The 27,991-nt window shown below is 43.9% G+C and overlaps 1 protein-coding gene across 1 annotated transcript; it reads right to left on the bottom strand.

The window, feature by feature from the left end:
- Positions 1 to 64: 64 nt before the first annotated feature.
- On the bottom strand, positions 65 to 27,678 carry LOC149974513 (delphilin-like). Its single transcript, XM_090212766.1, has 24 exons — positions 27,115 to 27,678; positions 26,280 to 26,416; positions 25,940 to 26,056; positions 24,832 to 25,167; positions 24,436 to 24,590; positions 14,371 to 14,652; positions 12,782 to 12,885; positions 11,088 to 11,157; positions 10,279 to 10,596; positions 9,301 to 9,452; positions 8,628 to 8,774; positions 8,084 to 8,175; positions 7,543 to 7,711; positions 6,917 to 7,236; positions 5,221 to 6,243; positions 5,034 to 5,121; positions 4,413 to 4,502; positions 3,918 to 4,114; positions 3,483 to 3,638; positions 3,084 to 3,170; positions 2,636 to 2,765; positions 2,140 to 2,258; positions 1,721 to 1,885; positions 65 to 1,609 (listed from the first exon to the last, which is right to left on the bottom strand). The coding sequence occupies exons 1-24, from the start codon at positions 27,203 to 27,205 to the stop codon at positions 1,538 to 1,540; spliced, it is 4,617 nt and encodes a 1,538-aa protein (XP_090068892.1). The 5' UTR covers positions 27,206 to 27,678; the 3' UTR covers positions 65 to 1,537.
- Between the last annotated feature and the right edge of the window lie 313 nt (positions 27,679 to 27,991).

Below are 27,991 nucleotides of genomic sequence, written 5' to 3' on the forward strand. Positions count from 1 at the left end.
ACCACAAAACAATTTCCACTTTATTTGGTCCATGATTGTCATTAGTGCCAAAGAAGCTCGAGGGTATCAGGCAGATTTATTTGTCAAGCATTCATGTTTTTTTTTTTACAGATCCAAATACAACTGATCCAGAAGCAACCACATGGCCAACATAAAAAGTAAATATTTTTTTAACTATACAAAGTACTCCAATAATATCAATGAAAACATATAAAACACACGTTTACAAAATGAACATTTCAATAAATTAACAATAAACTTCAATCGACCAAATGTTATAATAGGCCTACATTTCAGACCCAATTTGTCAGAATATAATAAAAGTAAACAAATCCAGATATAACACAAAACAACACCTATACAAACATGCAAATGCTTCGGACAGTTGTCAACACTGTACTGCACTAGGGGCAATATTTAAATTTGTTACAGTGTCTTTTTGAACATGATGACAAATTGCCTGGTACGACAGGTCTGTAAATAAATACATCTGTATTTTCATGATGGCAGCTCTGACTGAAATTCCAATGTAAAAGGGAATTATGGAGGGAAAGTAGAAACACGTACAGTATTAAAGTAATACCATCAAAACAGCTTTAAATTAACATCAGAAAAAAAAGTGAACATTTGTTCTAAAACAAGATACAAATTCAGGTGAATTTATGGCAGAGATGGACGGTTCATCAATAACAACCATAGTGACAGTAAGAGCTGCCAAGACCACTCAATGCTAAAATGAATGGATGTCTTTCTGTTATCAGCTATCCATATACTAGCCCCGGTGGGTTAACCCTCTTATTTCATGTGGTTCATCATACTATAAAACACTTAAAACCCGCAGGAGTCTGGCAGTATTTTTTGTTTCCCCTGCCGAGGGGGAAATGCCAAACGTCAGGATGACTGCAGGTACGTTAGGATGACTGCAGGTACGTTAGGATGACTGCAGGTACGTCAGGATGACTGCAGGTACGTTGACACCAGAAAGCTTCTAATTTTTTAAATAATAATTCACAGTACTATTGTCATGCCAATGTAATGATTCTTGGTAGGTTAATACTGCGTTCTATCATCACATAATCTAAGAGGCAGTGAGTGTGTGTGAATGGAATTTGAGTTTCTGGTGTTGTGCACTTTTCAGATCAAGTCCATCTGTGAAAATAGTGCTCAGCTCTAGATAACATTCATATACTTTTGACTATCAGCCATCTAAAATGTAATTTCCATATACATCTATGCTTTACAATTTCAATATAATTTCAATTTCATATAATCCAATATCAAATATATACTCTTATCTAAACATATTAATCTTCATTACTAATTTCTTGTACCACTTGACCTTACCAGGGACAACTGTGGGCCCTAGGGCTCAGAGTTCTTTCTGGTCAGATGACATGTTCAGGAAGAACTCCTGGCCATAGGTCATTCCGCAGTGTTGAAGATCATGTTGTTTGTGTCCCAGTAGCTGTGACTGTTTCTTTGTGTTGTCTTGGCACTTTGGTTGAGGAGAGCAGAGGGGTTATCCAGTCTCTCATCTCTACCAGGCCAGGGGAGAGGCCACTCTGGGGATACAGGGGTTCTCTGTAGCCTGGGTCTCATTCAGTGCTTTCTGGAAAACATGAACCAATCAAAATCATGCATGAGTCACAGACACACTTGAATGCTGTCAAATTGTACGGTCAGAGACCTATCAAGGGCATCACTATGGCTACCGGCTCACCTCAAACTTGGAAGTAAACTCAGCGAAAATGGCGAAGAAGGCCTCAGTGGAGGTGGCTTTGCTGTCCTCTCCGAAGTAAGAAGCCACCTTAGTGAACTCATCCATGGCTCTCAGCTGCAGAGAGTCCAGAGACTGAACCGCTGGGTGACTGTTCTCCAGGAAGCCCTTTATCTCCAGGGTCAAGGATAAAACTGTCAAACTGTCAGACCATTTGAAGCACAGTGAAACATTCTGACTAGTAACATCCTGATGACTGTTATGTATGGTGTAATTATATACAATTACAGTGTAATTACTTACTACTAATCACTATGGTGTGTTACTGTGTGGCACACACTAACTATACTGTCTACCATGATTATGTGTGTGTGGGAAATGTTCTGTTGTGAAGGGAATTGTTGTTGTTGATAAAAGGATACACTCATGACAGCAGCGAAGTGGTCCTCAGCCGTGGCAGGGATCATCTGACACGCTGTCCTGATGTCCTGGATGGTGGAGTGGAGGTCACCCAGCTCAGCTGTCAGGATTCGCTGATTCACTGCAGAGGAAGTTCAATACAGAACCATACAGTATGACTCATATGAGACAAATCCATTGCAAATTCAAGTGTCAAGTGCCATTCATTATAAAGTCATTTCTGTAGTGTTTCAGTCTTATGCGATGACTGCTGTAAGGCATATCGGAATGTTGAAAAGGAACTATCAGGAAACGACCGGAGGTTATCAGGAAACGACCAGGGATTATCAGGAAACGACCGGGGATTATCAGGAAAAAGATAAGAACATGACTTTTAGTACATATTGTGGACTGTGTAAATGTACTAAATAGAACGTGTTCATTCTGCTAGTGAACCTCAGAGTCCAGCTGAAGGTTGGAGCCAGGAAAATAACATTGTGTGGTGTCGTCTTACTGTACCTTTGGCTGCGAGTGGTACGGTTGTGAGGTCCCTGGCAAAGTTCAGCAGTTCTGGGAAGTGTTGGCATAGCGATTTGGCAAGAATGTGGAGGAAGGTGGATTTACCATCCACTGTTTTAGTGGTGCTGAGCTGTAAGAATTAAGGTGAGATAGGATTTGGCATAAGAAAGCAAAGACAACACAAATACTATAGCGCAAGGCTTCTCAAACCTCTCCTCGGGGACCTCTTGTCATTCCACGTATTCAAACTATTACACAGCTAGCACACCTGATTCAAATGGTCAACTAATCATCAAGCCCTTGACTAGGTGAATCAGGTGACTTAGTTCAGGGCTACAACAAAATTGTGAAACATTTGGGGATCCCTGAGAATTAGTTTGAGAACCACTGCTATAGAGGCAAATGAGGCTAAAGCACAGTCAGCAAGAGCATGAACATACATCCATACCTCAGTGAGAAAGTTGATCTTAAAGCCAGTGGTTTTGTTCGTCTTGGGTTGACCATTATTCAGGTAATTCCCCATTGCCAGCACAAACTGTCAACAGAAACAGAGGTTTAGAAACAGTTTACAGGTAACACAACACGATAAAAACATTATGCATACCTCCGAGTCTGTTTCTTATTACCTTATCCTATATGATTTTATAGACAGACAAATCTTCAAAATTGCAATTCTTAACGGAATCATCTTGGGTCTTTGGTCTTAAATCCTCCTGGTTCTTTAATAACCTTAGATTTTGACAGCAGGGTACCATAAAGAATATGAAATCAACAGTCGTTTGCCATTTCTCAACCATTAAGCTCCTGTATTCATCTCCCACGGAGCGAGTTACAGTGGTTGTATTACCTCGAGGATCTTGGCCAGTTTCTTGCTGCTCCTGAGTTCCACTGAGGCCTTGTAGATACATTCGTATCCAGCCTTCATCTCCTCTGTCTTCTCCTGCAGGGTCGTCTTAAAATGGAGGCTCCGCAGACGAGTCTTATACTCAGGGACCATCAGCATCTGGGCACACAGATTATGAACTTGAAAAATATTGTTACTATTGCTAGTATAGTAGCATAATACTGTGGTAAACTACTACTATATTATACAGTAAAATACTGAAATAGATATTTTTAAACATTCTAGCCGCAGCCTAGACAGATTTTCACTACACCCGCAATAACATCTGCTAAACACGTGTATGTGACAAATATCATTTCATTTGATTTGACTGGACCAATATAAACAACGTCCCGATCCACCATTTGGGAAACATTGACACAACAGTGTCTCTGTTACCTGCAGGACAAACTGGTCAGGGTCGCTGAGTTTGGCGGAGTCCTGGTCGAAGCGTTGATACTGTTTGACCTCCTGGTCATCGGGGGCATAGAGCAGCAGCTGCTTGATGTGGGCCGGCTCTAGCCTGTCTGTGGTCATTGTCATCAGCACCTTACGCAGCTCACCAGGAGACAGCTTCAGGTGGGCGATCAGGATGGCTGAGGAGAGGAGGAATGGAATGGAGGGATGGAGGAGACTAGATTTATTTGTATTTTATTTGGATCTGTTACAAAAGCAACTGATACTCATCCTGGGGTTCACAGAAAACACACTACAAAACAGTCATTGACAGTCACAGTCCTTCATTGATGAAAAACAACAACAATAACAATACCATTCAACTGCTTCTGTAGAAATCAGAGAACCTGTGTTTGAGCCACGTGGCCATAGAGGGTATGTTCAGATCATTGAGAGAAAGGTTCAGATCCCTGGGGGCTACGGCATGGTCATACTCACAGGCGTTGTAGGCCTTCTTATAAGACAGAATCTCCACCACATCTTTCTTTTTGAAGCTCTCGGGCAGGAAGGCTGGCTCTGGAAGAGAGACTGACACATTTAATCACAGTGTAAGGATGCTGCTCTCCAGGCACCAGAGGTGGAAACGCTAACAGGCATTAAAAATGGATGGGTAATGAGAGAAGAGAGGAGAGATGGGATGGGAGGTGGTGCCATATGGATAATGGATTTGATGAGCAGGTGAATGGAGGAGCTTAGTAGACCATGGGACAACTTGGTGAACTGTGAAGGCAACAACATGGAATATCAGGAATACACTTACACAATGAAACACAAAAAAAAAGCCATGTTGAATTAATGAATGTGATGTACACAGCGATGATATAAAATCATTATATTGCATTATATATGCATGGCTCCCTTGCAAAAGAGACCTTCAGTGGGACTCCATGTTAAAATAAATACATATCAAATCAGAGACAATGACGGTAGAAGGACAATATTAAAAAGTTGCATCATAGAGGTGGTTTAACTGGTAATACAGTGATATGAATACATGATATGATATGACACCCCCGAGATGAGATGTTTGAGGAGAAGAGGTCATAATAAAGAACTTACTGGAACTCTGTTGGGTACCAAAGTGCAGCTCTAGATCGAGGTACTTCACCATGTCACTCAGTTTGTCATAGTCAGGGTCCTCTCCAAGCTAAAGCAGACAAAGTATCTGTCAATACATGTCTGAACAAAACAACAACAAACAGTATTATTCCAGGTTCAGGGTTAATATAATATACTCCACACGTACCTGTCCCCAGATGGTCCCCTCAGAGTTCTCTACCTGCTCCCAGCGTAGCCTCTTGACACTCATGTGGTTGGTGTCCCCAGCACAGGGACTGGAATTGGGCAGTGGAGGCGGGTCGCACGGGGGCGGAAGTGGTGGAGGGGGCGGTGGGGGCACCTTGTGTTTCTGGAGCTCTGACACTGAGACAGGGGTCTCGTAGGTCTTTGAGAGAAGGGGCTGGGGAAGGTGACTCTGGGGCTGGGACAGGTGAGGGGCCTGGGGGGGGTGACTCTGGGGCTGGGACAGGTGAGGGGGCTGGGGGGGGTGACTCTGGGACTGGGACAGGTGAGGGGGCTGGAGAGGGTGACTCTGGGGCTGAGACAGGTGTGGGGTCTGGGGGGGCAGGCTGTGGCTCAGCTGGGGCTGGTAGGGCTGGTGGCTCAGCCTGGGCTGGTAGGGCTGGTGGTGAAGCTGGTGGTGTCTCTGGAGGGCGAGCTGGCTTTGCCTGTTGGGCTGAGGGGAGGGCTGGGGACACAGGATGGGTTGGGTCAGGGGCTGAGGCTGGCTGGCCTGGCGGGGCAGGTTCCTGGGGCGAGAGGGCTGGGGAGAGTAGCAAGGGGCCAGGGGGAGAGTCATCTGGGGTGCTTGGTGGTGGAAACGGCCCTGTAGTTCATCCCTGGTCGGCAGCAACTTGTGTAGGGTCGGCCTGTTGTACGTGAAGGTCCGTGGAGGGGGCGGGGGAGGGGGGATGATGGGGTGCTGCGGCTGGAAGGACATGCGCGCCCGGGGGATGTGTTCGGGGGAAAAGCGAGAGAGGACCGAGGTAATGGGGAGGGGGTCGGAGAAGCCGAATGGTGGTGGGGGTAGGGGGGTGGGGAAGGGTGGGGGCGGCGGGGCGCTCTGGGGGGGCGGGGGAATGGGGATGTGTTCTGACCCGGAGGAGTAGGTGAGGGAGGTGGCGTCATCGTTGCTGCTGATGTCCTCACTGCTGGCACTGCTCAGCTGGCGGGGGAGGTAGCTCACTTCCTGCTCATCCTGGAAACTCATCTGGACACAGCAGATAATGATCATTCTCATTCTTTATAATTAGACACACCCATGTCATCTGATTTACATATTATAACCGTATACAGTTTTCAGAAACCTTACAATCAGATGCACACATACTGTATAATCTGATGGTCATTTTATCACTGTATACATCCTGAATAGTCTGCACACACCTTATAAACAACCTTTATTGTACGACTAATAATGTATCTAATCATTTCCTATTCATATGCACCGCTTTTCTTCAGAAACAATGGAAACCAACTCCATAAATACAGTATCTGTCGACACAAAAACAACTTCACATACTGTACCGTCTGTATCTTATTCATAATCATTGGATTTACTACACTGTAGATACTTAAATAACTCAATGACACTACTGTGGGCACAGACGGCCTGTTGGCGAATTTGATCTGGTATCATTAACATTTCAAACCAATTCTCTTAGAGCTCATATCGTCTAATTGTGACTCTCTGGCTCTCTCACCTCCTCACAGTGACTATCTCTTCATATACTGTCTCTGTCTCTCACCTCCTCACAGTGACTATCTCTTCATCTACTGTCTCTGTCTCTCACCTCCTCACAGTGACTATCTCTTCATCTACTGTCTCTGTCTCTCACCTCCTCACAGTGACTATCTCTTCATCTACTGTCTCTGTCTCTCACCTCCTCATAATCGTTCTCTCCAGGGAGGAAGTTATCCACCAGAGTGACTCGGTGTCCCAGCTGTTCGCTCAGAGCGTCCAGGAACTTGTCCGTGTCCCTGCTCCGGGGGGGTCTGGAGAAGGTGAAGAGCTTCCTGCGTCTGGACAGGGGGCTGGTGGGGTCATCAGAGTGCTGGGGAGACGGAGGGGGGCTCTCCAGGCTCACGTAAGGGTTGGAGTCAACGCTGCCGGGAGACGGGGTGGTTCCCTCATGATAGAACTCATACAGAGGGTCGGGCAGAGGCTCCTTCCATGTCAGAGACAATCCTGATTTACGGTTCCCTGTGGGGGGGAGAAGAAACGCTGCATTATTTCAAAGATATCTAACAAAGGACTTTGTGACTCTGCGTTTTATTTGGTTTAAATAAAACTTGACCCACGTGGCAACTGTTTGTTCAATTTACTCTAAAGAAGTCTCTTAAACCAGATGGGTTCCATCTTAAATGATCTCATTTGTCATCCTTAAAGCGAGCATGAGTGACAACGTTAATGGTGATGTTGTTGTAACCTTTATGATATACTGACCATTGGCTTCAAGTGGTTGCCATGTCAACAATGTGTGTGGGTGTGTGTGTGTGTCTGTGTTACCTGTGCTACCTTGACTGAGGGAGGAGCGAGCAGGAGACTGGCCATTGGCGTCAGTCTGTCCCAGCTCCTCAAAGTCTGGTAGGGTCAGTGGAGAGCAACGACTGTGACTCTGTTGCATGGCATTCTTCCCTGTGTACACACTTTCCAGCTCTGTGTACACTCCTGACATCTAGGGGTCGTAGGGGGTGTGAGCAGGCCGTTAGCACAAAGCACTAGGAACTCTTTATCACAAGGTCTGCTTATAAACTCTTTATGAATCATTACTAGATTGTTTGTTAACCATTATTAACCTTGAGTAAAAATCCTAAACAACATGCGTCATATTTGTCTTTTAAAAAAAAATGTGAACATACTGTAACTATGTAATACTATTTACAGACAGTTCGTGAGCAGACGTCCAGATAAAGTGTTTCCCAAAGCACTGGTAAAAGCATTGCAGTACAGCGGAGCCCTGTAAGTATTTCTCTTTATAAACAGACGGCTCATCATTAGCACCGCTTGCTCTGCATGGCTGACCATTGTGTTGTAGTTTTATACCCACGTGATTCAGGTCAGGGGACTCTGGGAAGGAGGTGCCGTCTCCACACTGTCTCTCTCCAGGTGTCCCACTCCCTGGTGCATCCACATGAATCCCTGCGTCCACATGAAGGGACAAACAGTCATGAGGATCCACCTCCTCTCAAGCCCAGAGAGGAGGGGAGACAGCAGGAGACAGCAGGAAGCGTCATAATGTCCTTAACAGCATGGAGAAGCGACAGAGGCCTAGTGCATTTTGAGCTATGGGCTGGATCCTAACTTGAGATTTACTGTACACTACACAGTACACCTGTAACTTGAATTTCTGCACAAATCTCCCATTGGCGTCAATGTGAGGTTTATGCTAAATTCCAAGTTACTGTAGGCATTTCTCAAGTTAGGATTTGGCCCTATGAGAGTTAAGATGGGCTTAATGCAATACTTGGCTTGGATAGATGTTCTCTGTTAGAAGCAGCAAGTCAACCCTCAGCCCTGGAGTGGCTAGTTGAGAGGAAAGCCTTCCAATCAAGGATAAGGACAAATAGTTGTTGAGCTGATCACATTCGTACCCATCCCCAGGTGTGTTCCGATGATGCAGTCGTCAGAGCTCCTCTCCCGTACGGTGCCTCTGTAGGAGGTACCTGACACACGCACTGAGCTGCTCCTCCTGTGGTGCTCATGTCCTGCACCTGGCTCTGGCTCAGGCTCTGCTGCTGCTGCATACACACACACACACACACACACACACACACACACACGCGCACACACACACACACACACACACACACACACACACACACACACACACACACACACACACACACACACACACACACACACACACACGCACACACACACACACACACACACACACACACACACACACACACACACACACACACACACACACACACACAGAGAAAGAGAGAGACGAATTCAAATGAATTAGAATGACAGGAGGAAATATCTAAGAACATCCCACCCAACTCCCACTGAACAATAAATATATTCTCTAGTTGTCAGCTATTTTCATTGTAACTTCTAGTTGTCTACGTTTTTGCCTCTGCAAGGCCTTTGCCTGTAAAGATGCAAAGCAATCTTCCACTATGAAAGACAAAACATTATATCAAATCTAACCTGGTGAGAGCATAACCAGACAGAGACCCCACATCTAACTCAAATCACTCACACACAACAGACCCAACCAAGCAGGCAGAGAGATGTTGCTAATGGCTAACCCACCTGCGGTCTTGAAGCCCAGGAAGCGTGAGATCTTGCTCTGACAGTGTTCCTGCTCCTCGTAGGTCAGCAGCTGGTAGATGAACTGCCAGATCACCTGCTTGGCTGGAGTGTCCAACACCGGGAACACATCAACAATCAGGGTGTCCACGTTCCTGAACATATACAATGAAAAAGTCATTATTTTAGATACTTCTGAACAGCACAGACAAAAAAAAAATCGAAATCTGACCTTTTTGTTGCTACAAAAAGTATTTTAAAACATGCTAAAATAAAAATAAATAAAAATCTCAGGCACACTGGTAATATTCATTCTTCCATGAATTGAATAGATATTTTAACCAATGTTTCATCAGGGAGGTACAACTCAACTCCTACCAGTGTGCTGGAGTTTTTCTTCTTTTTATCATTAAGAATACTTTTTCCCATGCACCTGGTAGCTTGTTAACGTGTGCAAGTTCACTTTCTCAAACATGCCAAAATAAAAGTATCAAAAGAAAATCCTACTTTCGAAAAGGTTTATTGCTATTCAGTAACGTTGATAGGGAATTTGTCTTGGTGACTCTTTGATTCTGTACTCTGTAAAATAACATGTATTGCTTTAGATTAGACAAGTTTACCATTATATAATGTATATATTATATAATTTACATTTAGTGCATGTAATAAGATGTAATGAACCATATTAGGATTCAAACAGATTATTGAGGGGTAGGATGTTATTTGGTAGGGAACTTTCTGTAACTCTCCTTTAGGGTAGGTAAACATAAAATGTATGTAATATTTACTATTAATGTGTGAGCCATTTCAAATGAATAAAACATCATTCCTGACATTTGAAAGGAGATAAAATACCTCTCTCTCTCTCTCTCTCTCCCTCTCTCTCTCTCTCTCTCTCTCTCTCTCTCTCTCTCTCTCTCTCCTACTTCCTTCTCTCTCTCTCCTACTTCCTCTCCATCCTCTAATACCCCACCCCCCCACCTGTGTTGGAAGAAGGTCTCCAGGGCCTTGCAGATGGTGTATCTCTCCTGCACGGTGAGCAGGTGATCCAGCTGCTGGCTAAAGGTGCGTCCATGGACCCTGATGCTGGGGGGGAGGATCTCAGCCACCCACTGTAGAGAGCTGAGGGGGACCGGGGAGCGGGACCTTGGGGCCACTGAAGGGGCCACGCTTGGGGAAGTGTCCTCCTGGTCCCCCTGGTCAGGGAGGGAGTAACCAGAGGGGCCGCTTTCCACCACCAGGGTTGGCATGGCACCACTGCCCTGCAGCATGGACACCACCTTCTCATGGGAACAGTTCCTGAAGACTCACACACACACACACAGTCACTGTCAGTAATAAGATCAATGTGCAAGGATGCTGTCATTGGACTAGCTCCTACAGACACTGAAAGGTACAGAGAGTTACTATCTACAGTATTCAGTAGTGTGTTCGACTACTCACCCATGTGACCCATAGTTTACATGGTGGTATAATGAGGTATTTGTGGGTGATACTGTGGGTGATATTGTGCTATGGGCGGTGAAATATTGACAGAGCCCTCCTGAACAAATGTGATTCCAGCCAGGCTGTGTTCTAATGGGCACTCCTACACTTCTTCAAGTTCAGAATAAAAAGGGAAAATAAGTCCGTTTAAACGGCGTCAAAGGACTTCCCACAAGAATTTTCTCAAATGCCATTCCACACACACATCCACGCATGTGCGTGCACAAGGAAACACACCAGCCCAGCTTGACTCACTCTCTTGTGTGCATCATAAGGTAAAGTAAAGACATAACAGGTTTGTGTACCTCATGTCCAGCCCATTGAGGAAAAGGATGCGGTCGCCTGGTTTGAGACCACAGTCTTCAGCAGGGCTGTCTGAAGAGAGACAAGGGGTTGAGAGTCAGAGAGAAAAGGAGGGAAGACACATAACAATCCAAGATGATACGCAAAAACATAACATTTATAAAAGCCTCATTAACCAAATCAGTACGTGGTATTTGACTGTTGTTGTTTTTATGCACCATGTGTTGCCTGATGTATTGGTTTATGCCGGTAGGAACCAATTTAGCATAATATTATTATTTATCATTCTTAAGTAGGTGTACAGTACCACATGGCCATGCAGGCTCTCTGACACGAGACAGTGTGTTCTTATGGATGCCTGTACATCACGATCTTATCTCATCCACCCACAGCATCTCCATATACAGCTGTCCTGAGTCAGTGAGTAACTTACTGCTGGCCTCTGCTCAGATCTGTAGTGGGTGGTCGGCATCATACACACACACACACACACACTCCTCCCCCGCCTCAGTCCTGACAAAGATGAGCATCCGGTAAACCCCATATTATTATACTCTGGTACAACATTTGACATTTTAGTAATTTAGCAGACACTCTTATCCAGAGCAATTGGAGTTAAGTAACTTGCTCAAGGGCATATCAACAGATTTCTCAACTAGTTGGCTTGGAGATTTGAACCAGCTACCTTTCGGTTTCTGGCCCAACACTCTTAACCACTAGGCTACCTGCTGCCCCAACCTCTTCATTTAGAACTACAGCAGAACATCTTCATCACTGCACACAGCAACATCCACATCCATCCATGTATTCACCCTCCTCTCATCCCCTTAAAGGGCCCTTAATCAAACTAATACAACAATAAAAGCATGGCCCAGCATGACTGTCCTGTCTGTCTTATTGTACAGTGGGTGGATGTTGGACAATGTGTACGTAACAAATAACATTTGATTTGATTAGTTATTGACTCAGAGACACGCCTCCACCTCCTGAAACATACTGTGTATTCAGGTAACACCCCTCTAGACCAGATCACCCCAACAACAACCCCCACTACTGACCACAGCATCCCCAACACCTAACAACCTCCACTACTGACCACAGCATCCCCAACACCTAACAACCTCCACTACTGACCACAGCATCCCAAACACCTAACAACCTCCACTACTGACCACAGCATCCCAAACACCTAACAACCTCCACTACTGACCACAGCATCCCAAACACCTAACAACCTCCACTACTGACCACAGCATCCCAAACACCTAACAACCTCCACTACTGACCACAGCATCCCAAACACCTAACAACCTCCACTACTGACCACAGCATCCCAAACACCTAACAACCTCCACTACTGACCACAGCATCCCAAACACCTAACAACCTCCACTACTGACCACAGCATCCCCAACACCTAACAACCTCCACTACTGATCACAGCACCCCACTTTCCCAGCATCCCAATGACTTGCCTAGTTAAATAAAGGTTAAATAAATAAATAAATACATAAAATAATGATCACAGCATCCCAAACACATAACACCCACTACTGACTACAGCATCCCCAACAGCCAACACCACCCACCTGATACCAGCCCAGTACAATACAGTGTTACCCAACACAAAACATAGAACCTCATCCACCCAACGCACCACATAGAGAAGTGTAATCAGCAGTGCATCATAACTTACCTGGGATGACAGAGTCGATACAGACAGGGGCATGCCCCCTCAGGGTGAACCCAAAACTCTTCTTCCCTCTGTAAACCCTTACTGTCCTAGGGGGAGCATGGAGGCTGAGGGAACATTACAAAGTGTGTATTATCTTCTGTCAGAACATACATTTGTGTACATTTTTACAGTAGAAGTAGTAAAAGATATGGTTGTAACATTATAGTTGTAATATTTCAGGAACTACATTACTACCTTTGTTGTGTACTGATGTTTTATCAATGGGCTTTCAACAGCTTTCAACTGTATTTATCAAGTACTACTGGGTGTTTAGAATAGCCGAGCATTCTCAACAGTAAATAACAATTCTACAGGGATTTCATATTATCATGCCCACATCACGCTGTCTGTTATGTAACTTGAACAATAAAGGAATGTGAATGAGTAAAAAATAAACAGCAGCTAGTGTGTCCAGTAGGAATACCACATAACAGGTATAATTTCCAGCTCAGACAGTGATGCCTCTGTTCCCTGGCTCCCAGAAAGAAGCATTACCATCAAAGACTGGGATGGAGATATCACGGTTGCCATGGAAACTACTCAAGGCAACATCATATGATATAAACAGGAGTTCCATAAAGCAGAAGAAGGAGAGGAGAGGAAACGGGTAAAATCCATTCTTTGATTGTCTTTATGCTTGTTATGTAAGACGGGACAGATGAAAACTATTCAAATGGGTTTTTAGAGTACTGTACTGTGCTATACGTACAGAGACACAGAGGGTAGGCTCAGCACTGCAAAGCACTGGGGATAATAAACTGGTGGGTTAGAAAACGTGAAGAAAACAGATCTCATCTCTCCCCACATCTACCATTTGTACTTTATATACTACATCAGTACCATTCCATAACCCAAGAAGCAGCACAGAAGAGGAGCTAAAAACATGATGTTGATGATTCAATTAACAATCAATCAAGTAACCTATCATCACTGGAGATTTCAATATTGCTCTATTCACTATTCCATATTGACTTGAAACCTACCCCTCAAAAGGAAGTTTACCATAAATAATGATAGATGATTACACAGGACATATTCCCACATGCTGCTCATTAGGATATAGGCCTTGGGGAGGGGAGGGGCTGTTGGTAAAACACGGACTTGAGTCTACTGCAAAGTATATCTGTAAAACTGGAATGGAGTGAGCTACTGTATGGCTTGAGCTGAGCCTGCTGTATGGTACTGACTTTCTGAGTCATAATCTTAATTCCTCCATGTTATTATCGGTTGGACCCTGAAAGATATAATCGTTGTGTGGCGTTATAATATCAGGTGAGTAAACAGACTCAATGGTTAACAGAGACGGTTCCCTAATCAACAGGTGCTTCCAAATCATCTATCAACAAACATCACATTTAAACATTTAGAGAATTACCCAGATATTACCCAGAGGGTTGGAACACTTATTTTTTAAATGTACTTCAGTAGTAATTTTAAGTCCAATTAATGTCCATTATTTCCAACTCCAACCACACAAACAGCATATTCTAAATCTTCTCTCTCTCAGGTGAGTGGGAGTCACAGCTAAATACACCATACTGTATACTAACCTCTGATTGGCTCCTGATTGATGCACAGGTATGCCCGACATAGACTTCCTGTACCCCCTCTCTCCTCTCTCCTTTCCCCCTCTGTCCTCCCCGGGGTCCCGGGGTACTGAGCTGGCCCGTTTGGAGCCGTAGTGGCGGTCGGGGTGGTCCTCGCTGCGGCTACGTCTCAGACGGCCCTGTGGGCCCGGCTCGCTGATGCTCTTACTGCGACAGATCCTCTGGATCAGGCTCTGGGAAACGGCCTCGTCAAACCGCTGCCGGTGCTTCTTGGGGATGAAGATCCTGGTGAACATGGTGAGAGAGGGACCAGCATGTAAAGAGGAAGAGAAAGTAGGGGGAGGGTGGAGAGGTGGATGGGTGGAGTTCCCCCTGGATCCAAGGGGCTACCACCAGGTAGACCTCAGCAGTCACCCTTCAACAGTCTGTCACCTCTGCCCAGAGGAATCAGAGATGATGAAGAGAGAGATTATGTAGATCTCTGGAGATCTCCGGGAATCAGAAGGTATTACTAGATACCTCAGTAGTCTGTATCAACTCTGGTGCCCAAAACCACACCACTCATACCAAAGCCCTGATCTGAGATGCAGAGGAAAAAGTCAGAGCTAGAACTGAGAAAGAAGCATCCAGGTTGGACAAGAAAATTCACGCAGCTGAATACATATCACTGTTGACTTGGTGAAAGAGAATCATCATAAAACATACTTAGAAATCCATAGATTGACGAGAAACAAAACAAACGCACTTCTTCTAAAAAGTCGCTACGTTTCCATTTAGTCGCTGTAGTCCATGGATAAAGAAGAGAAGTGAAGGTTGGATAGCGAGAAAGAGGGAGAGAGAGCCAGTCAGTGAGGCAGCCCTCTGTGCAGTGGCGTCATTTGCTACAGTGTGGATTCACTCTGCTGCAGCTTGAGATACCAACACAGCGACAGCAAAGGTGTGGGAGTCAGCAATATATTACTCTATCACTTTTCTCTCCCTTTCTCCCTCTCTTGTTCTCTCTTTTGCTGTCATCTCTCTATCTATCTACCTGCCTGCCTATCTATCTGAGGAGCAGAACAATAGCTTTTCTGAGCATCTCTAGGAACTGTGGGATTCTCAGAGGGAGAATGATTTGAGGTGAAGGATTATCATCTTCTCATCATGTAGATCATCAATCACACTGATCAAAGCCATCGTCTTGTCTGTCTTTAATAACGTAACCAAGAGAACAGCGGTATGGTGTTATTTAATCAGAGAACTAATTCTTTGCTAATTGAAGATATAAAACATACGGTTCATTACAGCAATTGTGACACAGATGTAAAAGCAACAGCTGATGATGAAAACAACACACACACACATACCACACGCGCACACACACAGAGGGCAGCGGACAGCTGGTTTAAACAGGAACGGTGTGTACGCATTAGCAAATTAGAACTGATGAACAACATTGCATTAATACAGATGGAATTGTTTATGGGAATTAAAACACATGCTCCCAATGAACACATCATCCAATACAGATCATGTGAGTACATACAGTATAAATGTAACGAGTGTGCTGAGTGTCGGGAAGCAAGTTCAGGGAGTGAGTGTTTTCATGAATGAACAAAACAATAAACACGAAACACACCGACATGAAACAGAGTCAATAACACCCGAGGGAAGAACCAAAGGAGAGTGACAGATGTAGAGAAGAGAATCAAGGAGGTGATGGGAGTCCAGGTGAGTGTCATGAGGTGCAGGTGAGGATGAGTGGTGAGACATCAATTATAATGAAGTGGAGAATTTCCTGGAAACAGACTAACTGGCCACAAACACAAATAATATGACACAAACAGAACAGAGAGAAAGAGAGAGAGAGAGAGAGAGAGAGAGAGAGAGAGAGAGAGAGAGAGAGAGAGAGAGAGAGAGAAAGAGAAGCAACGTGCAGAAACGTGTAAAAATGAACTAGCAAATTATGCAAATTCAAACAAGTTGGACAGCTAAATCAAGCAAATCGGACACAGAGACAATAAGGATTCTAGCCACCATTGGGGAATGTTCTGCTAATTAGCTAGGATTCTTCCACAGTGCTCCTGAGTTATCCAGACACATGGAGACCTATCTGGAACTCGTGTAGAACCTGCTGTTCCACGGAAAGCGATTTGTGGACACTCATTACTGTTGTGATGCAGCATCGTATAGCTTGGTCTCTCACCAACCCACAGAGTCACTTTCTCTCTACTAGCTTTTCTACATCTCTAGCCACATTATTATCTGTCATCCTTGTGTCCTTCAGAGGTATTTCTAAGAAAACCTTATCTGCCATCACAATTACAATTGAGCCTTCACTGCTCAATACAAGATTGTATTTTTTTCAAACAGCCGCCTCATCATAAAAGTTGTCTAAACTGTCTTATCTTTGGAACTAATTGAGTTTTCAACCAATGTGACCTCATTTGCAGCAGAGTTGAGTGGTGCTCTATAATTATCTAAGACGGTGGAGGGAGGATGGATGTCTCCAAAGGGAGAAATGACAAATAGAAATCTAACTGGGAGACCTCATTTCATTTCCATTCCAGATGTGAGAGACTGTACTGTCGCTATTTATTACTTTGCCTTGCCACACTGTCCCTTGCCAGGCACTAAATGACCGGTGGACATTAAAGATTGAGGGGAGGGATTTAGGAGATGATTATCTGGTTTGAAAACCAGTGATTAGGGTCACTATGTCGTTGGTCAGTGGCCATCAGACCCAGATGTCTTCCAGCATTAGGAAGCTTTTTAAGGCCAATAAAGCATTGTCCAGTAATGGTGGGGGTTACGCAGCTGAAACCTCCTCTATTTCTCTAATACACCTATCAAATACACTCCAACCTGTCTGGAAATGGAGTGTTGCAGTGGGAGAGCAATGTGATGATGACCTATGAGGGAAGATCTATGGTTGAGAGTGGATGTAAATTGTAAAGTGATTTGCTAGATGGAGTGATGCTGTAATTTACTGTAAATGTGTGAGGAGGCTTTTGTAGTTACAGTACATTACACTTCTATGGTATGCACCACCACATTAAAGAAGACTCTTTTTGTTGACATTAGTTTAGCCTCCTTAAACACAATCAATATGGCAGCAATAACTCATATACCAATACATCAAACATGGCAGGATCAATAAATCAAATGATCAATAGCACCTTAAGTTCAGTCATTTTTAAGGTAACTTTTTCACAGACTACAATTACATAATAATCTGGAGCTTCCATAATCCAGTTTTAGCTATAGAAAAAAACAACACAAGAGATTAGATACAAAAAAAGCCCCATCACTTATCATGATGAGTTCTAGGTTATCGCTTATTCTAGGAATCGCTAGAGACAAAAAGTATGATTCATATAATCTAGTAGAAAATCCTGGAATGTTTCATGTTGTCTCACTCAAGTGACGAGAGCCAATACGCAAGCAAGAAAGTATATGGTTAACACTGAATTCAATTCTGCAAAAAAGTAATTCAGACCACTGCATTAAATCATTGCACAACAATAAACAGTAGAAAACACTCAAACAAGTCTCTGAAAAAGAGCATGGGCTGCCAGCCAACACACACTACCCCTCAGAGTAAAAGTACACAGGTAAAGTACTGTACCAGGATAATTATCTGCCCACCTACGGCAAGTCGGACACACTATACTGCGGTGTCTCTACCTGTACTGAAACAGATGTGTGCATTCAGCAGTACACCACTGCAAGACAAATGCTAGTACCACAGCCCAAAACACCCAACAATAAAACCAGTACTCACCCCAAACAGCTCATTACTGTCAGTAGCCTGTCATATTTCAGAATCAGAAGGAACGTTATGATACAATAGTAAATGTGAGTAAGTGCATAGGTTCACAAATGGTATGTTGAAGTCTTAATGCAGTATAACGGTATGGGACAAAATCAGCATGGTACAGCCAAGAACCATCGCCAGCAGTGAACTGTCAAGGGAGAACGGTCACCAACCACAGACGAGCAAGAGCTTAAAGCACAATAATTAAGATAAAAATCCGTCACAGAAAATCCACACAGAGGGGGGGGGGGGGGGGGGGGGGGGTAGGGGGGGGTTAGCGAAAAAAAAAGAGAGCAAGCGCAAGAGAGAGAGAGAAAGAAAGAAAGAGGAGGAGAGGAGGGAGAGAGTCCAATTCAGTGGAATAAAACAAACACATTTTCCTGGCCTGTTAAATGCCACTCAGTCTATATTTAGAGAATAAAGAAGGAAAGATGTGTCGCTGTCCTCTGGGGATCAGGAATCACTGTCTTATTGAACAAAATCGCTGTGCATTTGAATATTAAATTATTCATACACAACCGTATAACCTTAGATAGTACAGGATCTTACAGTATAACAATTTCTAAGACTTTTCTCTGGTCTGGTCATGTGTTCAGGAAAAACTCAGGACCCAAATTGTTAGGCATCACTACCTACCTGATATACCATATTAATGGTATCCAAAGGATCTGACTTGATATTGCACTGACCCTACGCACACTCACCAGACTATATATACACACCATATACATACTCACTCTCGCACACTGCATTGACACTCCCACACAAAACCCACACACATTCACATACACTACCTATGCATACACAAACACAACACACACATGCATACCGACATAACACACACACGCATTACGACACAACACAAACACACATACATTCACAATAGGCAAACTTTATTTTACTTCTATTATTATCAATCCTGATGCCTAGTCACTTTACTCTGCCTTCATGTACATACGTTCAAAAGTTCAGATCACTTAGAAATGTCCTTGTTTTTGAAAGAAAAGCACGTTTTTGGTCCAATAAAATGACATCAAATTGATCAGAAATACAGTGTAGACATTGTTAATGTTGTAAATGACTATTGTAACTGGAATCGGCAGATATTTCATGGAATATCTACATAGGCGTACAGAGGCCCATTATCAGCAACCATCACTCCTGTGTTCCAATGGGACGTTGTGTTAGCTAATCCAAGTTTATCATTATAAATGGCTAATTGATCATTAGAAAACCCTTTTACAATTATGTTAGCACAGCTGAAAACTATTGTTCTGATTAAAGAAGCAATAAAACTGGCCTTCTTTAGACTTGTTGAGTATCTGGACCATCAGCATTTATGGGTTCGATTACAGGCTCAAAATGGCCAGAAAGAACTTTCTTCTGAAACTCGTCAGTCTATTCTTGTTCTGAGAAATTAAGGCTATTCCATGCGAGAAACTGAAGATCTCGTACAACGCTGTGTACTACTCCCTTCACAGAACAGCGCAAACTGGCTCTAACCAGAATAGAAAGAGGAGTGGGAGGCCCCGGTGCACAACTGAGCAAGAGGACAAGTACATTAAAGTGTCTAGTTTGAGAAACAGATGCCTCACAAGTTCTCAACTGGCAGCTTCATTAAACAGTACCCACAAAACACCCGTCTCAACGTCAACAGTGAAGAGGCAACTCCGGGATGCTGGCCTTCTAGGCAGAGATGCAAAGAAAAAGCCATATCTCAGACTGGCCAATAAAAATAAAAGATTAAGATGGGAAAAAGTGGGAGATTTGTACAGGGTAAAAGGGATCTTGAAGAAGGGAGGCTATCACTCCATTTTGCAACGCCATGCCAAACCCTGTGGACGGCGCTTAATTGGAGCCAAGTTCCTCCTATAACAGGACAATGACCCAAAGCACAGCTCCAAACTATGTAAGAACTATTTAGGGAAGAAGCAGTCAGATGGTATTCTGTCTATAATGGAATGGCCAGCACAGTCACCGGATCTCAACCCTATTAAGCTGCCGTGGGAGCAGCTTGACCGTATGGTTCTTGGTCAGAAGTGCCCATCAAACCAATCCAACTTGTGGGTGGTGCTTCAGGAAGCATGGGGTGAAATCTCTTCAGATTACCTCAACAAATGGACAACTAGAATGCCAAAGATCTGCAAGGCTGTAATTGCTGCAAATGGAGGATTCTTTGACGAAAGCAAAGTTTGAATGACACAATTATTATTTATATAAAAACTATCTTGACTATATTTCCTATTCATTTTGCAACTCATTTCATGTATGAGTTCATGGAAAAAAGTGACCCCAAACTTTTGAAGGGTAGTGTATCTACCTCAAATACCTCATACCTCTGCACAGTGATCTGGTACTGGCTCCATTCTTGTGTATTTTAATTTATTCTTCTTGTGTTACTATTTTATTTTTATTTTTATGATTATTTTTAAACTCTGCATTGTTGGGAAGGGCTCGTAAACAAGTATTTCACGGTAAAGACTGTACCAGTAAGTGACATTGCGATACAATACCCACAATCCACCACATCCACATTGTTTACCTCTGTGTCGTTGCCTCCCTCTAGTAAATTCAAGTTAAGGTCAGATAATCAAAGATATGGTCTGGTAAGACCCCATGGTCCACATTCCCTCAGATGGATTCCTCATACCAACCAATCAGATTAACGTCTTAGAAACCGACGGGAAGTGTCATCTCACATTAAATATGCCCATCCCTCTCTCTAATTTATTCCCTTCATAGAGAATAGAAGTAACAGTAATCTCGACAACTCTAAAGGAAAAAGTGTACTTGGATTAAGGGTTTAGTGAGAGTCTTGTTGGTCGTTTTCACACAAGAAAAAACACGAGACAAACGGTTATGCAAATATATCTTCATTAAAATGTCTGACAACATGAGTCTTTAGCCATAGCAGCCAGTATTCTCTGAGTTCAGTTGAGGTCACAAACAAACAAATTTAATTCAAAAAGGCAGAGACAGTGATGAATACAATTGGCAGATCCTTGAGCTGATCTCAGGCAGGAACAAGGCTGGCAAGATTTGTCGACATCGGGTAGAATTTCAAATGACCACACTAAAACTGGCTTTGCCATCGTTGAGCTTAACTTCTATTCATCAATGGCACTCAACTCAACCAGTGATTATCGTGAACTGGGCACAAATGGCTGGGCACAAATGTGTCAGGTGTGAGATGATTTCCACACAATCACAAGATGAAGACAAGGTGGAACTGGAAAATGCACCACCATCATGCATCTTAGGGAAGAGATCCTCTGGCTGTTAGCTTGGCTGTTAGCTTGGCTGCGAGAAAAGGAAAACCTACTTTCTAAGTACACTGACCTTACTGTAACCCAGGAAAAGCGAATCTCAGTCTTAAATGGCATATATAACAAGTCAATTAGAAATGCCAGAAGGGCAAATTTTTCTAACTGGATCACTAATAATCAGAATAATGAGAGAGTGCTCTTCTTGACCATTGATGGCCTGATAAATCCTACCCCCGCAAACCTATGTGAACTTTTCTCTACATCTAAATGTGATGAGTTTGCGGCATATTTCAGAGATAAGATAACCAACATTAGGTTGGGTATCAGTCAAGCAAGACCTGATGAGAAGTTTGTTGATATGTGTCCTAGCCTACCACCCAAAGTTAATATGGATTTATTTTCCCTGGTGGACACAGACATGCTCAGGAAAGTGATATCACAACTTAAGCCTTCTACCTGCCTTCTGGATCCTATCCCCACCACCTTCTTCAAACCAGTTTTTAGTTGCATATCTGAAGAAGTGCAAGCTATTGTTAATCTAGATTCTTCAGCTCTTAGCACGTTTCGACCAATCTCCAACCTTCCATTTCTGGAGAAATTGGTTTTCAAACAGCAAAATAAGTTTTTAAGTGCCAACTATATTTTTGAAGAAATCCAATCTGGTTGTTGTGCCCACCACAGCACAGAGATCGCCTTAGTTAAAGTGATAAATTACCTTAGAGCTAACACAGATGCCAAACAGCTCTCTGTCCTTGTACTCTTGGATTTAAGTGCTGCATTCATCACTGTTGACCATGATGTCCTTCTGGACAGACTGGAAAGGTTGGTTGGCCTCTCCGTTCCAGTTAAAAATTGTGTTATGTTACAGTCTTATTCTAAAATTGATTCAATTATTTGTTTTCCTCATCAATCTACACAATACCCCACAATGACAAAGCGAAAACAAGTTTTTAGAAGTGTTTGCTAATTTATAAAAAAAAACAGAAATACCTTATTTACTTAAGTATTTAGAAACTTTGCTATGGGACCCGGAATTGAGATCAGGTGCATCCTGTTTCCATGAATCATCCTTGGGATGTTTATATAACTTGATTGGAGTCCACTTGTGGTACATTCAATTGACTGGACATGATTTGGAAAGCCACATACCTGTCTATATAAGGTCCCACAGTTGACAGTACATGTCAGAGCAAAACCAAGCCAAGAGGCCGAAGGAATTGTCCAAAGAGCTCCGAGACAGGATTGTGTCGAGGCACAGATCTGAGGAAGGGTACAAAAACATTTCTGCAGCCTTGAAGGTCCCCAAGAACATAGTGGCCTCCATCATTCTTAAATGGAAGAAGTTTGGAACCACCAAGACTCTTCCTAAAGCTGGCCGCTCGTCCAAACTGAGCAATTGGGGGAGAAGGGTTCTTGGTCAGGGAGGTGACCAAGAACCTGATGGAGATGCGAGAACCTTCCAGAAGGACAACCATCTCTGCAGCACTCCACCAATCAGGCCTTTATGGTAGAGTGGCCAGACGGAAGGCACATTACAGCCCACTTGGAGCTGCTAAAAGGCACCTAAAGGACTCTCAGACCATGATAAACCAGATTCTCTGGTCTGATGAAACCAAGATTGAACTTTTTTGCCTGAATGTTAAGCGTAACGTCAGGAGGAAACCTGGTAGCATCACAACGGTGAAGCATGGGGGTGACTGCATCATGCTATGGGGGTGTTTTTCAGCAGCAGGGACTGGGAGACTAAGATTGAGGGAAAAATGAACGGAGAAAAGTACAGAGAGGTCCTTGATGAAAACCTGCTTTAGAGCGCTCAGGACCTCAGACTGGGGTGAAGGTTCACCTTCCAACAGGACAACGACCCTATGCACACAGCCAAGACAGCGCAGGAGTGGCTTCTGGACAAGTCTCTGAATGTACTTGAGTGGCCCAGCCAGAGGTCAGGCTTGAACTCGATCGAACATCTCTGGAAAGACCGGAAAATAGCAGTGCAGCGACGCTCCCCATCCAACCTGACAGAGCTTGAGAGGATCTGCAGAGAAGAATGGGAGAAACTCCCCAAATACAGGTGTGCCAAGTTTGTAGCGTTATACCCAATAAGACTTGAGGCTATAATTTCTACCAAAGGTGCTTCAACAAAGTACTGAGTTAAGGGTATGAATACTTATGTAAATGTGATATCAGTTTTCCATTTTTTATAAATTTGCAAAAATTTCTATAAACTTGGTTTTGCTTTGTCATTATGGGATATTGTGTGTAGATTGATGAGGGGAAAAAAACTATTCAATCGATTTTAGAATAAGGCTGTAACGTAACAAAAGTTGGAAAATGTCAAGGGGTCTGATTTTAGCTCCACGGATTATTAGACTGTATTTGTGATTTAAATACTTGGATGGCTCACAACTTCCTCCAGCTAAATCAAGACAAGACCAAGGTACTTCTTGTTGGTGTCAAAGCACATTTTAATTCACATTTTAATTCACAGGCAATAAAGATAAAACACTAGGTGTCATTTTAGATTCTGAACTTAATTTCGATTCAAGACAAGACCAAGGTACCGGTGTTGTGTGCTCTCCGTCTGGTCTTGGAGCCCTGTCTGCAGCAGATGGGGTCTTGTGATAACGTTCACAATGCTTGACACTAAGCAAGCTCCCCGTAATCCCTCTACCAGCAAAATTAGCAATTGGAAAAGCCTGTTTACACACCCATCGCAAAATAATCCCCATAGATTACCATTACTTTTCATTGGGACTCCGAAATTGGGATTTTAGGAGGCTGGATCCCACCTGGGTTGTACTAGGATGTCTATATATCAAAATGGGAAGGTTTGAATGTATCTCTGTGGGCATAATCTGAGTCAAGTTCAGCAGGGAGTACAGGTGGTAGGCTACTTCCTCTTTCTCAAGTGCCTATACTGAACACAACTACAGATTAAGTCTACAGTATGTATCTTTATTTACATTCTATGGATGATACCATTGGGAGCCGAGAATCAAGGGTAGGTACCTGATGTGGCCGATGAGCGTCTGCTGCTCGTCAGTGGTGAGGATGTCTGGGAGGACAGAGGCCAGCCAATCAACCTTCTTCTCCGCAGCATACTGCTTCAGCACCGCAAACAGCTTCTCCTTCACCTCAGGCTCCTCCCCCAAAATCTGGTCAATCTGAAATATATCAATAACTGTTGTTGAAGGGCCTATGTATTACACAGACTCCCTAAAGAAAGATGGTATACCTTCACAAAAAAGTATCCAACTAGCTAACTAAGGAAGTAAGCTCAGTAGGCTTGCGTAATTATTTTTTAACAGTAAAGTATTCTCTCTCAAAATGTTGTTTTCTCTGGACATCAATACTCCCCTGAATAGCTCCAACTCATTCAGCAGTTAGTTTAATAGAAAGCCTCACCTTCCTGTTGAACTCCAGGGCCTTGTGTTTGCGGTCCGTCCTCATCCCGTCTCCCTCAAGCTGTATCTCATCCATACTCTCACTGCTGCGTATTTTCCGTCTGGGCCCCAGACACAGCACCCCTAGCCTCAGCGTACGCCCCTGGGACGCCTTGATCAGCGCCGCCGCCATCTCGTGGTGCCTCACCGGGATCCTGTTGACCTCCATGACGTAGTCGCCGGCCCGCAGGCCACCTCGTCCTGCCGGAGAGCAGGGGGAACAATCCTCCACCAGGAGGGGGCAGTCTCCCACAATGGTGAAGCCAAAACGACCGTCAGGACCCGGGGTGATGTCCATCTGAGAAGCAGAGATGTAATTCTTATTTAACTTTCACTGTATTATATTAAGATAGAGAGAATTTATTTTCACTAATGAATTGAAAAGTATGGCTTTGCTGATGAAATTAGCATGGCAAATCCAGGATTGCCCATACAGTTTCTGAGGTTACATGAGGTATCAGAAATACAGTGAGTCGGGGGCTCCTGAGTGGCGCAGCAGTCTAAGGCACTGCATTATATGCTGTAGTGCTAGACGTGTTACTACGGTCCCGGGTTCATATCCCGGGCTGTGCCACAACCGGCAGTGGTCGGAAGTCCCATAGGACAAAGCACAATTGGCTCAGCGTCGTCTGGGTTAGGGGAGGGTTTGGCCGGAGAGCCTTTACTTGGCTCATCGTGCTCTAGCGACTCCTTGTGATGGGCCGGGTGCCTGCAGGCTGACAACGGGTGCCAGTTGAACGGTGTTTCCTCTGACACATTGGTGCGGCTGGCTTCCGGGTTAAGCTGGCAGGTGTTAAGGAGTGGGGTTAGGTGGGTCATGTTTTGGAGGACGCATGACTCCACCTTCGCCTCTCCCGAGCCCGTTGGGGAGTTGCAGCGATGAGCCAAGATCGAAAGAATTGGGGAGAAAAAGGGGGTAAAATACAACAACGAAAAAAATAAGAAATACAGTGAGTTGTGTAGGCACAAACAGAAATACAGAAAAAGGAACTTAAAATCAATCAGAAGTATCAAACATTGTGCTACAACATAATGGTGCCAGGTGAGTCCCAGTCAGAGCGAGTTCAGACCTGCTGGATGCGAGACACAACTCCGATGCTGGGAGGGATGTTCCTCTGGGTCTGAGCGATGGCGATGACAGCCTGGAATCCCAAAGTGGACACATTCTGGCCCTCGATCTCCAGCACCTGATCACAGTATAAGGATGAGACCGAGAAACAGCTTTTCCAGTATAAATCCCTGTTCATACTATTACACTATTATCATAACATCGTAGTATAACATACCTGTAGTACTATTAAATGCATGTTTGACAATTGTCTTGCCTTGTTAAATAATGGTTAAATAAAGGATTGAAATAATTACTGATTAGGCCTTTCGGTTTAGCTTAGAATCTAGAATCTCTCTGACCTGGTCACCTGGCTGCAGCCCCGCCAGGTAGGCACTGCTCCCCTCCTCCACAGACAGGATGTAGCTAGGACCACTTCCTCCCAGCTGGAAGCCAAACTCCTCTGGCCAGCACTGATTGGACGTCGGCATCGCAATGACTACACAAGATAAAATAAGAATGACAAAGAGGAGAGGAGCATGAAGAAACACATGGAGTATGATGAGGATCAACTGAAAGATGTTCTGTCGCCTGCGGATTGAGACGAGAATAAGAGAAGCAGTGCGGTGCTCTCAGCCCCTGTCAAACCCTTGGGGTCGCCGACCTCGAACAAAACTCCAAAGGCATCTCAGAGTACTTGACCTTGAGGAGCGGGAAGCACTCTCTTCCAAAGTGAATCCAAGTTCACGGAATCTCTATCTGACGGAAGGCTAGGAAATAATACCACTCCATTACTTGCATGAGAATGACTCATGTGTGTACAAGAAGCAATGTTTTCTATGCAAAAATATCTGCCATAACCAAACACAGAAAACACATTTAAATCTAGGAGTGCAGATTATTGTGCTTTTTGGGGTAATACATTCCAATCAGATTTACAACATTATATAAACAATAACAGGTATACAGCATTAAAACAGGATCAGAATGACTACATGAGTTTGCTTCCAAAAATGTCCCTGGTCAAACATACCAAATGTAGAATTATACAAATATCTATTCTGTTTGATCATGTGCAACAGATAATCTAACATTTACCCTACAACAGAGACAGTTTCTGCTTGCAACCTCAAAAGCCTTGAAACAGTACAGGCATGTGTTTCAACAAGTCGATAAAAGTCATACAGACAGACTTACAGTCATCCTTAGATGGATAGCGAGGAACGGCAGGCTTGTTCTGGTTCCTGAAAGAGTATCTGCCTTTCTTGTTCTGCAGAAATTTCTTCATCTTGTATCAGACTTGATCAAACTGCAGGTGGCCTGCATGTGAGCTAGTATCCAACCTGGCTCCCTAACTGTGTCACAAGAGTTTAAAAAAAAACTCGGACCACAACAACAACCCCCATTTAAACAAGAGGGGTTGCCAATTAAAAATAACTTATATTCAGAGTCTTCCACATTGCCACCTCAACACGAGAAAAGGGTGACAGTGCATGAAACACCAGTGGAGACTTGACACAGAGTTGCTCCAGCATCTCCTCTCAGAATGTGCCCTTGCAGTCCTCCAGCCCGTTTGTACAGTGTTAATCATAAAACTGGGACACCCTCGCTCCACTCCGCTCCTTAATAAAACCTCTCTCCAAAAAGGGTATTGTGAGGCCCCATTTTCTTCTATAAATACTCCTCTGTCTCTTTTCCTGCTCTCTCTCACGGCTAGGTACCTCTCCAAGGGACGGAGACTGGCCCAGAATCACTGTGTGTGTGTCGATCGGCGAGGGGTCGATGAGCACACTAATTGGAGCGTCTGCCTGGGCGCGTTAATATGTGTGGTGTGTATTGTAGTGTATGTGTGCTGGTGTATAAGTGTGTGCCACAATGCTCAGTCCCATTGAGAAGGAGCAGGGGCAATTTAAGACTTTGCTCTGGATTAGTGGGATTACAGGCTGAATCTTAAACTCCCCCTCCACCCCCCATCAGGACAGGGACACATGCCCCCCTTCACTAGGGTTAGGGTTGTGGAGATATCCACACGGACTCAGTGGTGCCTATGTATGCCTCTGATCTGGGTTACTTT

Source organism: Oncorhynchus mykiss, chromosome 20, assembly GCF_057628025.1.
Source record: "Oncorhynchus mykiss isolate SJ-2025 chromosome 20, ASM5762802v1, whole genome shotgun sequence".
Classification (NCBI taxonomy): domain Eukaryota; kingdom Metazoa; phylum Chordata; class Actinopteri; order Salmoniformes; family Salmonidae; genus Oncorhynchus; species Oncorhynchus mykiss.